Consider the following 14,568-nt stretch of genomic DNA (forward strand, 5'->3'; position numbering starts at 1 on the left):
TAGTAGAACGATATCCTAAACTCACATGCGACATATATTTTTTGTATTTTGTTCGACAAAACTAAACAATCACAAACAAAACTACAAATAACTGCCAAAAATGCCACGTAAACTCCAAAAATTGTACAACAAAACCATTTGTTTTATTTTTTTGACTTCTTTTGGAGTAATTGTCGTGTAAACAAAAATCACGTGCTCACAGCTAGTCGAGTATTCACATGTCGCTCATCAATTTTACCCCGTACAACAACAAGATGCACATCTAGAAGATATATATGAAAGAATACAAGTCTCTATTAATGGAAAATATTTCAACAAATAAATAGCATCTGTCAAATATACATATGGCTTTTAATTATTCTCTATTAAAAGACTGCAGATCATAAGAATCTACAAATGGAGGTAACTAATCATCTATTAATACAAATGATATCCTTGATCTGAGCTATCAACATCTGAGTTGCTGCTACCCTCATGACTATCTTTCTTCACAACTTTCATTTCTTCAACTGTACTAGTATTACTCTTTGGACTTTCCTCTTTCATCTTCTTATTTTCTCTTCTTTTTCTCCAATCTGTCTTCCTTTGCACTTGTCTAACCAACAAAATTCCCAAACTGAGAAACACAGCCAAAGTGCACCCTCCACCTATAACCACAACCTCAGTTAGCACCCAATTAGACCCCTTTCCTTGTGGCATAATTGCCCATATTGCAGCTATATAAGCTGATGCCATAAAAAATGTTGAAATCCACATTACTTTGTGTGTTGCCACCATTAGTTTCATCATTGACTTTCTCTTGAATGGAATAACACTAACAAGAACATTAACAATTCCAAGGGAAAGGAATAGTGCCACAATGTTACATACCAAGAATACCTTAAATGCTGCATTTTTACCCAATAATGCTTTTCCACTAAGTTGATTAAATCCACCAGGGGGGTTAATTCCAGCAGCAAATGTGACAGTTGCTATTAGCACTGCTACAACTGTTATGGTTTTTCTTGCATTTCTTAGACCTTCACTTTGGAGCTGGATTTTCTTTGCCCTAGTAGCGCGATAACTATTAGTATTGTGCTTCCTTTGATGATTATAAGAATGTTGAGATGAGGAGGATGGAGATTCAAAGGTATTTTTTCTTGGCCAGGGAACCATATTTGGTGAAGCTAGCTGCTGGATGTCTTGAAAAACAGGAGGTAATTGGTCACATCTTTTAGCACCTGCTTCTTGTAATGCTGGGATGATTGCAAGTGCACCTGAGTTACTTGCATCTGCTTCAACTACATCTAAAGCTGTATATCCTTTTTGATTCAATGCATTTACTTCAATCCCAAGCTTAAGTAGATAAATGACCATCTGAAGAGAGGAGTGTACAGAAGAGAACATTTAGTTTTGGGCTTTGAATTTAGAAAATGCAGTCTTAGTGCAACTTGGTGTCCAAGGACATAAATTGGGATAGAAGGAGTAATAATATCGTATATATACTAACACTAATTAAAGAGAAAAATCCGTCCGTAACCCGATTTAGCGACAGATTAATGATAATAATTCTCTTAGCTACGGCTGATTTAGCAACAAATTAGCAGCGAAGTTCGTAGCTAATTTCAATTTTTATAGTGTAATACATAAAATAAATTTTCACATAACTAGTGTAATTTAATCTGCTGTAGAAAAAAGAAATTAAAGAAAAAAAAAAACTGCTGTAGAAGATTATTTGCCTTGCTTTTCAGGAAACTTAACTGATTATGAACAAGAAAGTTTTCATTACCTTTAGAGTGAGTAATAACTTAAAATCGCCTAAAAATTAAAGGCTAAATTTGCCGAGCATTAAATCTCCTAGGACTAATGTATCATAGGTTTTAAAAGTTTCTTCGTTCTTTCTTGAACTCCATGCACGATAAAATACCCTCACATAAAATGACACGACAAGATATTAACCTAGAACTGAAATACAAAAAAGTGCAAAAGTATATCTTACCGTGGTGAGTTTCCTGACAGTTGCCAAATGGAGAATGGTATTTCCATCATTATCTTGAAGATTCATGAGATTCGAAACATTAAGACATTCCATCAAAAACTTAAGCACTTCAAAATGGTTATTCTTGACAGCCAAATGGAGAATGGTCTCTCCATTTTTGGTTACCATTTCAGCAGATTCAAGACTCAATGAGAGTATCTCATCAATGATGCTCACTCGTCCTTTAATCACAGCCCAATGAAGTGGTGTTCTGCCTTCATTATCTTGTTGGGCAGAGAGGTCCATGTCCAGCTTTAACAATTCTCTAGTTATATCTAAGTGGCCTTTGCTGCAAGCTATATGTAACGGGCTGCACCCGTTCAAGTCCTTTTTCCAAGCAAAATCTGGTCGCACTTTCACCACTTCCTTCACTATTTCTGCAAATTAATAAGAGAAAGCTAAGAATGATACTTTAATTGGTCTTAATTAGACTCTCAGTCTAATAACTTCACGCATATGATTTTCTGAATTTTCCTACAATAGAGCTTCTTGTTTTAGTGTTGTCTCATTTAGTGTGTCCAAAGAAAATAAATTAAAGATCACTATCGCCGTTCTCATGATTTTTGTATGATCAATTATTATATCCACAATAGGACGATCTTTTGAAGTCATTAAGGGTGTGTTTGGTATGAAGGGAAATGTTTTCGATGAGTAGTTTTATCACTTATTTTTTCATGTTTGGTTGGTGAGTGAAAAACTTGTTCCGGGAAATATTTTCTAGTGTTTGGTTAGAGATAGAAAATATTTTTTAGGAAAATAGTTTTTGATGCTACTCAGCTCTTTCCCTCCTCCCACAAATCCCCATGTTTCCTGTGTTCCTCCCCTCTCTTCCCCCAAATATCCAACGTTTTTAATACTCTATTTTTTTCAAGAATTTAATTATTCTTTTAAAAATAATACTCCTTTTGTTGAAATGAAAGAAAATACTTTTTCTATATCATGAAAAGAAAAAGAATATCCTCATTTTATTGAGATGAAAAAGAATTAATACTCTATCTACAATATGAAAAGAAAGTATTCTAAATAATATTTCTATTTAGGGTGGAGATGGTGGTGGGGTTATGGGGGTAAGGATGGGGTGGTGGTGGGGTTATGGGGGTAAGGATGGGGTGGTGGGGGTAGGGTAGGGTGGTGGGTCGGGGTGGGAGGTGGGGGTGGGTGGGTTGTGGTGGGGTGGTGGGTGGGATGGGGAATAGGATGGGGAGCTTAAAAAAAATGTTGGAAAATGTTTTCCCTTCTCTTGATATGGAAAATATTTCCTCCAATTGGAGAAATGAGTTCATGAGAAAAATGCTTTCCAAAATATTTAAGCCAACAAAACGTGAGAAAATAAAAAAAATATTTTCCTTCGTACCAAACACATCCTAAATTATACTTATAAATCAAGTCAAACCTAGCATAAAGAATATACATCTGGTGGTCTTAAAGGGATTTTCTATAGAATCCTTAAACATGATGTAAATTTTATGAAAACCGTTAAACCAAGTCTTGTTGATATACATAGTCTATATATGGGTCATGAAATAGTTTTATGACAATCTCGAGGTTTCGATGTCAAGTATTCCTCCTCATTGCTTCATGCATCAACATTGTAATTTTTCCCTTTTGGTAACAAGCAAGAAAGTTTATTCGAGTTTAAGTTATATACAATATAGATACTATAAGGTCATTTTACAAACAAATTCAGTCGCAGTAATAAACAACATAGATACTTTATTTAATCTATTTCTCTCTCGTAAGTGAGTCTTCACTCAGAATTTTATGGCAAAGGGCAGTCCGGTGCACTAAGCTTCTGTTATGGGCAGGGTCCGGAGAAGGACCGGACCACAAGGGTCTATCGTACGCAGCATTACCCTGCATTTGCAGGAGGCTATTTCCACGACTCAAACTCATAACTTCCTGGTCACATGATAGCAATTTTACCAATTATACCAAGGCTCCCCTTATCAGAATTTTATGGATGATTCCTAAAGAAAAAAGTAACAGTTCCTACTTTTTATACAAGTATCTATATTGACTGGTGCTGAGTTCCTTTGTAAAATGTAAACGCATAAACAAATATATAAAGGCGACTTTATAATAAACTTGGAGAGAGAATATTTCTTCTTAGAAAAAGTGAGTGACATTTAACGGCAACAGCTAAAACACAAAGAAGAAGAGGATAAGGATTGGACACTCGCGTTCTCAATTAGTCGAGCAAAGAGGATCTTGGCCCAGGCATAGACTTGGCCGTGTGAACATTGGAAAATAGAGGACCTATGACATAACAGTTGATGTGTATATAAGTCAAATGAAGAAGCACATTTACGTACGTGTTCTTTTGGCATGACGAAAAGTATTTTATTATCTTTCACAAATTGTCTGCTTTGATGGCTTTAAAAATTGTTTTGCGAAAACTAATTTTCTTATTTGTCTCTTCTATGAAACTTGCTCCTACCGACACCATCCATCGTTATCATCCTTTATTGCAACCAACTTTTGTATTTATCTTAATAGATTTATTAGATATATACAAATTATTAATTCTAAAATCTAATAATTTAAATGGAATAGAATTTTTGTGAGTATAATTCCCTCATACCCCCATCCTCAAATCCAACACAAACATTGACAAATTGAACTGATTTCAGTTCAAAGACAGATTATGTCTAAGCTTATTTGAGATAGTAATACTTTTCCTAGAATAAAGATGGTACTAATTTATAAACCTAAATTATTTAGTTTAAAAGCTGACGCAGACATTAATTTGGATGAACTCTTTACTTGGCTAAATTTTATTGTCACTACTTTTTGTGCTCGCAAGTTTTCTTAACCAAAGCAATCTCCCTTCCCTACTATCCAAGACTATGGATAATCCTAAATCGAAGCAAATTTCCATTATTTGCCTAGTATTTGCATAGTAATACCTCCATCCCATTTTATGTGATAGCTTTGACTGTGCACCGTGTTTAATAGTTAAAAAAAGACCTTTAAAACTTGTGGTCTAAGCAGACCATCGACATTTGTGTGACTGTAATCATCTCACTAAAAGTCAAATGATATATTTAAAATTAAATTATTTTTAAATTTAGAAATATATCCTTTTTTTAGAACAAACTAAAGATGAAATGTGACACATAAAATAGGACAATGGAAGTATCAGTCATCATATAGTTCTAGTTTAGCTGTATATTATAACTCCTTAGTGACTACTAGCTACTAGCTATGTTTCCTTAATAATTAAGTTCACATAGTGAATTTGTGCATGAACGTAACACCAATCCAAGGCATCTTACATTTTTTGCCTTTATGTACATATTTTCATAAACTTCTGCCGAGCTAGGACACATTTTACACCAAATCATATCTCAATGCAACCAGTTGTTAATATGCAAATGTCAAACAATGTTGAGAGAGTCTAATCTTCGAGTTACGCCCAAGAGTTTGGCGTGGTAGTAACATCATATATTAGGGTTTAAATCTCAGCATATACAAAAAAAACTGCTACTGAATGATTTCTTCTAATTTGTCTAAGTTTTGGTAGCAGGATAACCCGATCAGCTTAGGAGATAATAGGTACACAATTGATTGGATTGAGATGTGTTTAAGCCGGCTTGAACACAACTATATTAAAAGAAGAAAAGGAGACTAATTCGAAGTCTGAATATCCAAATTATGTCAGAACTTTTACCTGTATGGCCGGAAGAAGCTGCAACATGAAGTGAACTAGTCAACATATCAACTTCAAGCATCAATAGCCTTTGGACATTGTTAAGTAAATGCTTAACCACTTCGATTCTACCTCTCTCACATGCTATATAAAGCACACTCTTATCCCACAAATTCGTCTTGTAACCAACCCATGGATCATTCTCAAGCAGGATTCTCACAATTTCAATCCTTCCTTCTCTGCATGCTTCATGTAGAGGCGTCTCAAGATCCCGGTTTTCGGCCGACGCCATCTCCGGGAACAGTTTCACGATAGCCGTGGCCAATTCTACGTGGCCAAGTCTAGCTGCTAGATGCAATATGGTGTGTAATGATCCTGGAATCGTTTGTTTTATTATGTTTTCATCTTCTTCTATGAGTTTATGAATGGCTGGAATATCTCCCCTGAAAACTGCTTCATAAAGCCGCCGGTCCATTTCTTGAATGATGTTTTGTAACTTTTAGGTTATTTGGAAGCTCGAGTTGCAGATTGTGTCCATTATCTTTGGGACTATTTATGCAAACTCAAGTCATTTTTTTTCCACACCTGCAGCTGCCAAGAAAATTCCTAAGCTATTTTTATAACGTGTTCCTTTTTCGTTTCATAAATATATGGTGGGCATCTCTTCTAGACAGAACAAAATGGTGAAAGTCAAGTCTTCCATGAAATAATTCTTTTGCATGGGTAGGTGAGGAATGTAGTAACTAGCTAGGCCAAAGGAACTTACCTGAGCCAGCTCGGGGCTATGTTAACTCGACTCAACTCGACTAAATCTAGAATGAGACGGGCTCAGTTTAATTAGCTGGTTTTGGTCAAAGCTCAGTTCAACAATGCTCTTGTATGCGTTCAAAACTGGGCTCGCCCCTTGCGTCACTAATCGATAATGGAATATGATAGGTTAAGGATCGACCTCGTATTATATTGAACCATGGTGCAAAATTAGATCGTCGAGCTCATGATCCAGAGACCGATCGAGATCGAGATCGAGCAAGATTGAGACCGACCAAGATCGAGGAATACTTACCAAGCCAAATAACGGAAAGCCGAAATATCCACAATCGGTCGAGGATCACGCCGGAAATCACGGCACGTATTAAGAAGAGGTCGATTAATTAGCTAATCGTGAGATTTCTTACCTCATATAGAACTGTATCAAGAGTAGGACTTCCCTACTATATAAAGGGGGTCTGATCATTTGTAAGACACATCATATTCACGCAATACAAAGCAATATACTGTCATTTTCTAGCTTTCATTATCTTCTTACTCTGTTCATAAGTCAGTTGAAATATCTTTGGGTTTAAGGGTGATTGAACTCGAGGGTCAATTGCATTTATTCTTTTAACGCCAATTTCAATATTAATCAATTCTTTTAAATTTGTACCAAGTTATATCACATATCCTTAATACTGTGTATAAATTCAATTGTTATCCGTTTTTAAGAGTAAACAGCTTTATCAATGTTCAATTAAAGCTCGACTAGGTCGAAGGTCGAGCTTGATCTACTCGGTTCGCTTGGTTCGATTGAGTCGTGTCACGATAAAGATTAAAATTATCCTATAGACTTAAGGAGTAAGAAAATTGGTGATTAACTTAAATTAATCATTACTACTTCCTCATTTCCAATTTATGTAAACATATTTGACTGAACACGAAATTTGAAAAAGAAATGAAGACTTTTAAAATTTATAGTCATATATAAGTCATAAAATTTGTGTGGCTATAATTCTTTTGAAACTTATGGTATTAAATATACCAGAGTGTTTCTATGATAATTAAAGTTTTGCATTAAGTGTATAATTAAAAGTTTAAGTTACATTATTTCAAATTTAAAAAGAGATCATTCATTTTTAAATGGTTTAAGAAAATAGGTTCGCCTAAATTAGAATAGATGGAGTACTAGTAAGTAATTGGGAATTTTTATTAATTACTCTATGAGATGTAATTAAATATTTTATCATAATTGTAATTTAAACTACTTGATGGAGAGTTCTTTTATTTTTTGGGGTAAGACTTGATGCAAACTTCGAATTTAACTAAAAAATTATTTCATGAATTAAAAAAAAAAAAAAGTAGTGAAGTTCTTATACAAGCTTTTCCTATTTTATGTTGTTACTTTTTTTTTTGGTTTTGAAAGTCCACTTTTATGTTTTATAGTTAACTTGATTGCATTCAGATTTCAGGCCTAATTTCGAATTTCTAATTCGTATGGTTCAATCGTATTCAAATTCAAACCTCAATTTAAACGGTTAGTTCCTATATTATCTCTCAACCTATCAGTCTATTACTAGAAAATTGTAGACTATGCTGGAAAACATATGTTAACAAGCTGGTTTAGTCTCGTCTCAAGCTTGATTACACTATAATATAGTTCGATTTTGAGCTCGAGTCAGGCTAAACTTAACACAATATTACTGCAACAAGTCCAGTTGGACTTGACTTTGAGCTCATCAGTCGACGCCCTAATCAACTAGATCGAGGGACTCCTAAAACATGTGCTTCTGAGAAAATTTTGTATAAGCACGTATTTTAGAGCCATTTAATGGTTTTATATTCGGAAAAGAGCAATATTAGCATCTTTACTATCCATAAAAAGTTATATTTACTCTTTGTGTTTCAGTTTCTTAGTATAAATATTTTTACCATTATACTTTTGAATCATATTTGGGCTCAACTCTTAAATAACTTGGTCCCGTCTTAAATATAACTTACATTTTATAGTATTGGGGCAAATATAGCTTGGTCCCGTTATACTTTTCTGTTTTATATTTCCTTAGTATCCCAAGTTTACTCCGTGCATACTTCTCATATGTAAGAAACTTTGTTCAAAATTATATTTGATGATTTTGTAGATTATAAATCAAGTGTTAAATTTCCACAGTAAATAGATATGGCGTAAATGTGAAAAAGAGTAAACAATAGCGGTGCAAAATGCTAAGTAACCTGATGGTGGTAGACTGGTGGTCTCTTAAGACAAGATGACAAATATTCATTTTCCCCATTTAATCTTTTAAAGATTGTTTTTGTTTGTTTACGAGTACCAGGTGGAGTGATATTTTTTTTTTCTTCAAAAAAGTTCTTACTCAGACGAAAAGTAGGAAATAAATTCAAATCCACTAGCATTTCTTATCTTTTACTTGGAAACTAGGTACCTCATAATGCACATATTAGGGAGAATCTATCTGACCTCATCACTTGCATCAACATTTGTTCATCGTCTTAGTATTTACTTTAATTTTGGCGACTTTAAAGTCGATTACTTTTGTTTTATTCCCACCCAAATCTTTGAGAATCTACAAAAAGTTCAAACTCTTTTAGAAGCCGGCGGAAAAAAAAGGTACCCAACCCCAACGCCAAAATTTATGTGCAGAAATGGCACCATGTAGTCATTTGATAGCGTTGCTATTTAGAAATTAATTAATGTCTTAAATTTTAATTTTTCAGTTTAATTTTTTAAAATATAAATATCATGAATTATCTTGTAATTTAGATTTTTAGTTCAAATTTTTTTAAATAGTGGCTAATTCCTAAATAGAACCCTTAAAATGGCTATTTCTATATTTTCCTCAGTTTATGATATCCATCAAATAGTACAACCATTTACTGCTTTGCTCAGTAAAAATTACACGGGGCGTCCTATTTGGTCGCCCCCATTTAACCTATACCCATTTTTTTTAAAAGTTTTAATTTGTACCCACTTTTTAAACAACTTCAGTCAACTTTCTCCTCCTCCTCCTCCTTCGTTTTCTTCTTCTTCTTCTTCTTCTTCTTCTTCTTTCTTCTTCTTTCTTCTCGTTGTTGTTGGTGTTGTTATGAAACTTCAGTTCATGGGATGATTGTCATAAGTATGTTTATCATATTATTTAAAAACAAATTATAAATAATTACGTAAGTTAATAGATAATAATTTGTGAATATTTCCACGTAATTCTGTTCTTTTCACGTTTATTATTTCCAAAATTTATTATTTAGATATTATTGGCAATCGGATTATTTTATAGTAGTAATACATTATGAGAGAATAAGGTAATTATTTATCTAGTATGTTAGAAAGATTTTTCAAAAACTTCAGCTTATATAGTACTGAAGTTTTTACAAATGAACTAAATAACTTCAGCATCTTTTGCTGAAGTTTTTGAAAAAGCTTTATGATGAAACTAATGAATCCAGGACAAAAAAACTTCAGCTTACATAGTGCTGAAGTTTTTACAAATGAACTAAATAACTTCAGCATCTTCTGCTAAAGCTTTTGAAAAAGCTTATCTAGGACAAAAAAAACTTCAGCTTATTTAGTGCTGAAGGTTTTACAAATGAACTAAATAACTTCAGCATCTTCTGCTGAAGTTTTTGAAAAAGTTTATCCAGGACAAAAAAACTTCAGCGTATTGTATTTGCTACTTCAGGCCCATCTACTAGAATGCTAAAGTTTTGCGTGATTGCCTTTGCTACTTCAGCCCCGTATGCTGAAGTTACGCGAAAAAATGGGTACGCTTGCAATTTTTTTGCAAAGCGGACACAAGTTAAAACGTGACTCAAAAAATGGGTATAGATGCAAATGCCCCCTTTGCTCGTCACTAATGAGCCGGATCACTTACTTGAGAGTTTTCTCCTCTTACTACGAGCGCATTTGGATGAGTTGATTAAAAGTATTTTATAAATGCTTAAATTAATTTATTATTAAGCAGATACGTATTTATATATAATAATCTGTTTAGCCAAGTTTCTCCTAGCTGAAAAAGCACGAGGCTTGTGTTTTCTTTAAATTTACTTAATTAATTCACTTCTTCCCTTCATTATTTTATATTCTTGGATCAAACGCGGTGCACGACGTGACACCGATACCCGTACCTCCGCTCACAAAAGAGCCAAAGGGTAATCAAGCCACACCCTCCGATTAAGTCCAATTGAAATAAAGGACCATACTGCGTCCTCACCTCGAGTGATTGGAACATATCGGTCCTCAAAACATCGCCGGAGTGCCTCACACTAAGGTATAACCATCTCCCTTTTCATTTCGTATTTCAGACTAACCCTTATGCAGGAGCCCGATCGAAGTAGTCAGAACGTTAACCCAGCTCGAAGACCTTGAGTTTTTAAAGCATCCGTTGCACTCTTTTCCTTCGACCGAGTTTTTATCCCGAAAAGGGTTTTGCCGGCAAGGTTTTTAACGAGGCAACATTTGCATGCTACCTAAGGGAGACTCAACAAATGTTCGAGGCTTCTTTTGCAATCAGCTTCAAACACTGAGGTGCATCCCCCCCCCCCCCGAAGGTCATCTGCTCGGAAAAGCCAAAAGACGCTGAATCGGGTCCCTATAGGAAAATGATGTACCGGGCCAAACGGTTGAATGAACCGTGTCCATATAGTCGGGCCCTCGGCGGCGAAAACGTGTACACTTGCACCAAATAATTGAAGAATATTTTTTATCGAAGCATCTCACGCTCCAAAAGAGGCTCTGCACCTTCGCAAAAACAACTCCTCCGCCAAAAATGTCCCAAACACTCGGGGACTAGCGTCAACAATTCAACACCTAAAATAACCTCCGGATTGAGACTCCAGAATCATAAGCCCTCAGATAAGGCAACACGAAAATCGCGAAACATCTCCAACGCCGAAAGTACCCCAAATACTCGGGGATTGGAGTCAAAATCAAAAAAATGCACGACCTCAGGGTTGAGATCTCCTTGTCGAGGCAATGCGAAGTTCGCAAAAAAATGGTTCTCAAGTCAAGAAACTCTCGATAACTCGGGGACTGCTGTCAAGCACCACCTCCATCGACTTATCAAAACCCGAGGCCATAAGACCCCGAGCAGGCAGACTTGGTCTCGTAAAATCTACATAAGGCAGCAACTAAAACTATAAGACCTCAACGGTATGTAAAAAACTGTAAGACCTCAACGGCATGCAAAAACTATAAAACCTCAACGGCATGTAAAACTTGAAAGGCCTCGCTAAAGGCATAGACCTGATTCTAAAGTTTCGACTATATATCGAACTTGTAAGACCCCTAAAAAGGCATACCCTCGATATAGATGCCAAAACTACCTCATTCAAGATTCAACGGCTTCGGCCGAACACAAGTGACCCCGGTTACACGGCTGTACCAGCCGAACTAACGCGACTCGGGGACGCCCGACACCCTCGATATAGATGCCAAAACTACCTCATTCAAGATTCAACGGCTCCGGCTGAACACAAGTGACCCCGGTCACACGGCTGTACCAGCCGAACTAACGCGACTCGGGGACGCCCGACCGTCGCTATAAGGAGTAAGAGCCATTATCGCCAGCCCACATAAGCCTTTAATTACTCCGAATCTACTTCGAAAAGAACCGGTTAAACAGGCTACCCTCGGTATAGGCAAAAGATCTTCGATCATGTCGGCTCCAAATCACTGGCTTCGAGTTACTCAGCCTCCGAGCCAAACCTCCTAAAGTGCTCGAACATCGCCGCAAGTTACTTGAAATCGAGGTTCTTCCCGAACCGATGACGAGTCAGGCAAAAATTACTTCAAAAGTCCTTAATGAGAGGAAAATAAAGCCTACATACATGGTCACATCGATCAAGCGCGTAAGAGCCATTGTCGCTAGCGTAATGAGCCTCAGGGCCACATACACTAAAAGGTCGCATCGACCAAAAGCGTAAGAGCCACTGTCGCCAGCTTGAGGGTCAAAATGAGCTCGAGTTGTAACTCGATTCGGAGACCGGACCCAAAATAGTTAATTATACATGCCTAAGGGCAAAAGGCGTAAGAGCCATTATCGCCAGCCCATATACACTAAAAGGTCGCATCGACCAAAAGTGTAAGAGCCACTGTCACCCGCCTAAAATTCGGCCATTCAAAGGTCAAATAAGTTCGAGTTGGTGCCCAACTTGGGGACTGAGCCCAAAACAGGTGGCCTAAGTATGCCTAAGAGCGAAATTGCGTAAGAGCCTACGGGCCAGTCCAATGAGCCTCAGGGCCACATCACTATTCTGAGGATTCCTACCAACGCAAAAACTAGCTCGCCTAGTCAAAATCAAGACAGAAAAAGATACGAAAGGAGTAAAAGTCGCTGGGCTTTCTTTCATACATATGCAAGAAATGCAACCTCCAACTACAAACATGTTTTGAAAATGCTACATACAGATGACAAAATCTATGCCCTCCCCCTGAGGGTTACGACCTGCCGGTCTCATCCTCGCTTCCCTTGGCATTGGGCAAAAGCAACCGAGCATCACGCTCACCCGCCCTTGCTAGCACCAATTCTTCCGAGAGGGCGAAATCCCTATCACGGATCTCCTCGAGGGTCTTTCTTCGAGACTTTCAACGAGCATATTCTCCAATCCTCCCTTCGCGGTCGAGTATCCTTCTCAGCTCGACTTGAGCATCGGCATAATCCTTTGAGTAGATCGCCATCTCCTGTTTAGCCTTAGTCCAGCTCATTGCAGCTTTTGCCCGGGCATCAACGATCTCAGCCCTAACTTTTGAAAGCTCGAACTCGGGCTTCGCAATCATTTCCATCTGAACTAAAGCATTGTCGTGAGCTAGGCAATGTTGAGCTTCAAAAGCAGGAACTTTGGCCAGAGTATCCTTCACCCCTAAAGCCTGAGCCTCCGCCCGAGCTTTCAATCCATCACGCTCACACCTGGCCCGGCCAACTTCATCTCGAAGGCGTTCCAGGGCCTCCATCTTTTTCTGCAACTGAAATAGACTAAGTATTAGCCCCAGGAACCGGGAGGCGGAATGCACAATCACCCGGGACAGAAAACTACCTGCTCCTTCAGGTGGTTTTCGTAGTTCAAGCTCTGGCCTGCCTCATATTGCAAATGTACCAACTCGACTTCTTTTTCATCACAAAGGAGCCTCAGGGATCTCTACTCATCTAGAGCTTTCTGTAGCCTGGCTTCACAATGAAGCATCCCAGACTTAAGCTTGTCGAATACCTGCAAAAGAAAACTCAAATAAGGAAGGGAAGGCACAAAGCTCAAAAAACCTATGCCGAAACTCACCGCAAAGTGAAGCCATTGGGCTTACTCGAAGGCCAAATGCACACCTACCAATCCAGTCCCTTCGGCCCTAGAAGGTCCTGTCACACCTCCTTTTTACCTACACCCGCAAGGGCATAAAGGAGTTGTTCCACTTAAAGGACAATCGGAACGGGATTTATTATTATTTGTTCAGAGTCGCCACTTGGGAGATTAATGGTGTCCCAAGTCACCGGTTGAATCCCGAACCGAGGAACATATGACTCTGTTAACAGTCCGCGAACCAGAAATCCGAGTAAGGAATTTTGTTAACCTGGGAGAAGGTGTTAGGCATTCCTGGGTTCCGTGGCTCTAGCACGGTCGCTCAACTGTCGTGTTTAGCTTTTATCTGATTTTAATACATGTTGAAATTATGTGCCAATTTTAAAGATCATTTACCGCTTTAATTAAAAAATTTAAGAAAGTGAACGTCGTTTAACAAACGTGTTTTCGGATCACGTCACATGAAATGCACCCGGATCCTTGACACATTTTTATATAACATTTTAGGATTTGGATTTGGGTCGCATGAAATACACACCCGAATTTAAGAATGTAATTTTATTAAAATCGCGCCTAAAGAGTCTAACGCGTTATTATCTTTGGGGAGGGCCGTGAAATTCGCTAAACGGTCCGTCCCTAAATCTAGGTATTTTAAACAAATATTTATTGAGGGCCCCGCAATTTTGCATTTTTATTCGGCGAGGCTCATCTCATTTTTATTTAAAGGTCAATCCTAAAGAGACTATGATTTTCTATCTTTATTGTCTCTACAGATAAAAGAAAGGCCCTAATTAATTTGTTGTTGGACTAAGGCCAACCACATAATAAATCTGCACCAAAGCCATCGAGCTCT

At 37.3% G+C, this 14,568-nt stretch overlaps 1 protein-coding gene across 1 annotated transcript; it reads right to left on the reverse strand.

The window, feature by feature from the left end:
- Positions 1-276: 276 nt before the first annotated feature.
- LOC104210566 (ankyrin repeat-containing protein At5g02620-like) lies at positions 277-6,285 on the reverse strand. Its single transcript, XM_009759495.2, has 3 exons — positions 5,688-6,285; positions 1,979-2,394; positions 277-1,356 (listed from the first exon to the last, which is right to left on the reverse strand). The coding sequence occupies exons 1-3, from the start codon at positions 6,139-6,141 to the stop codon at positions 418-420; spliced, it is 1,809 nt and encodes a 602-aa protein (XP_009757797.1). The 5' UTR covers positions 6,142-6,285; the 3' UTR covers positions 277-417.
- Positions 6,286-14,568: the final 8,283 nt, after the last annotated feature.

This window comes from Nicotiana sylvestris, chromosome 8, assembly GCF_000393655.2.
Source record: "Nicotiana sylvestris chromosome 8, ASM39365v2, whole genome shotgun sequence".
Taxonomy (NCBI): domain Eukaryota; kingdom Viridiplantae; phylum Streptophyta; class Magnoliopsida; order Solanales; family Solanaceae; genus Nicotiana; species Nicotiana sylvestris.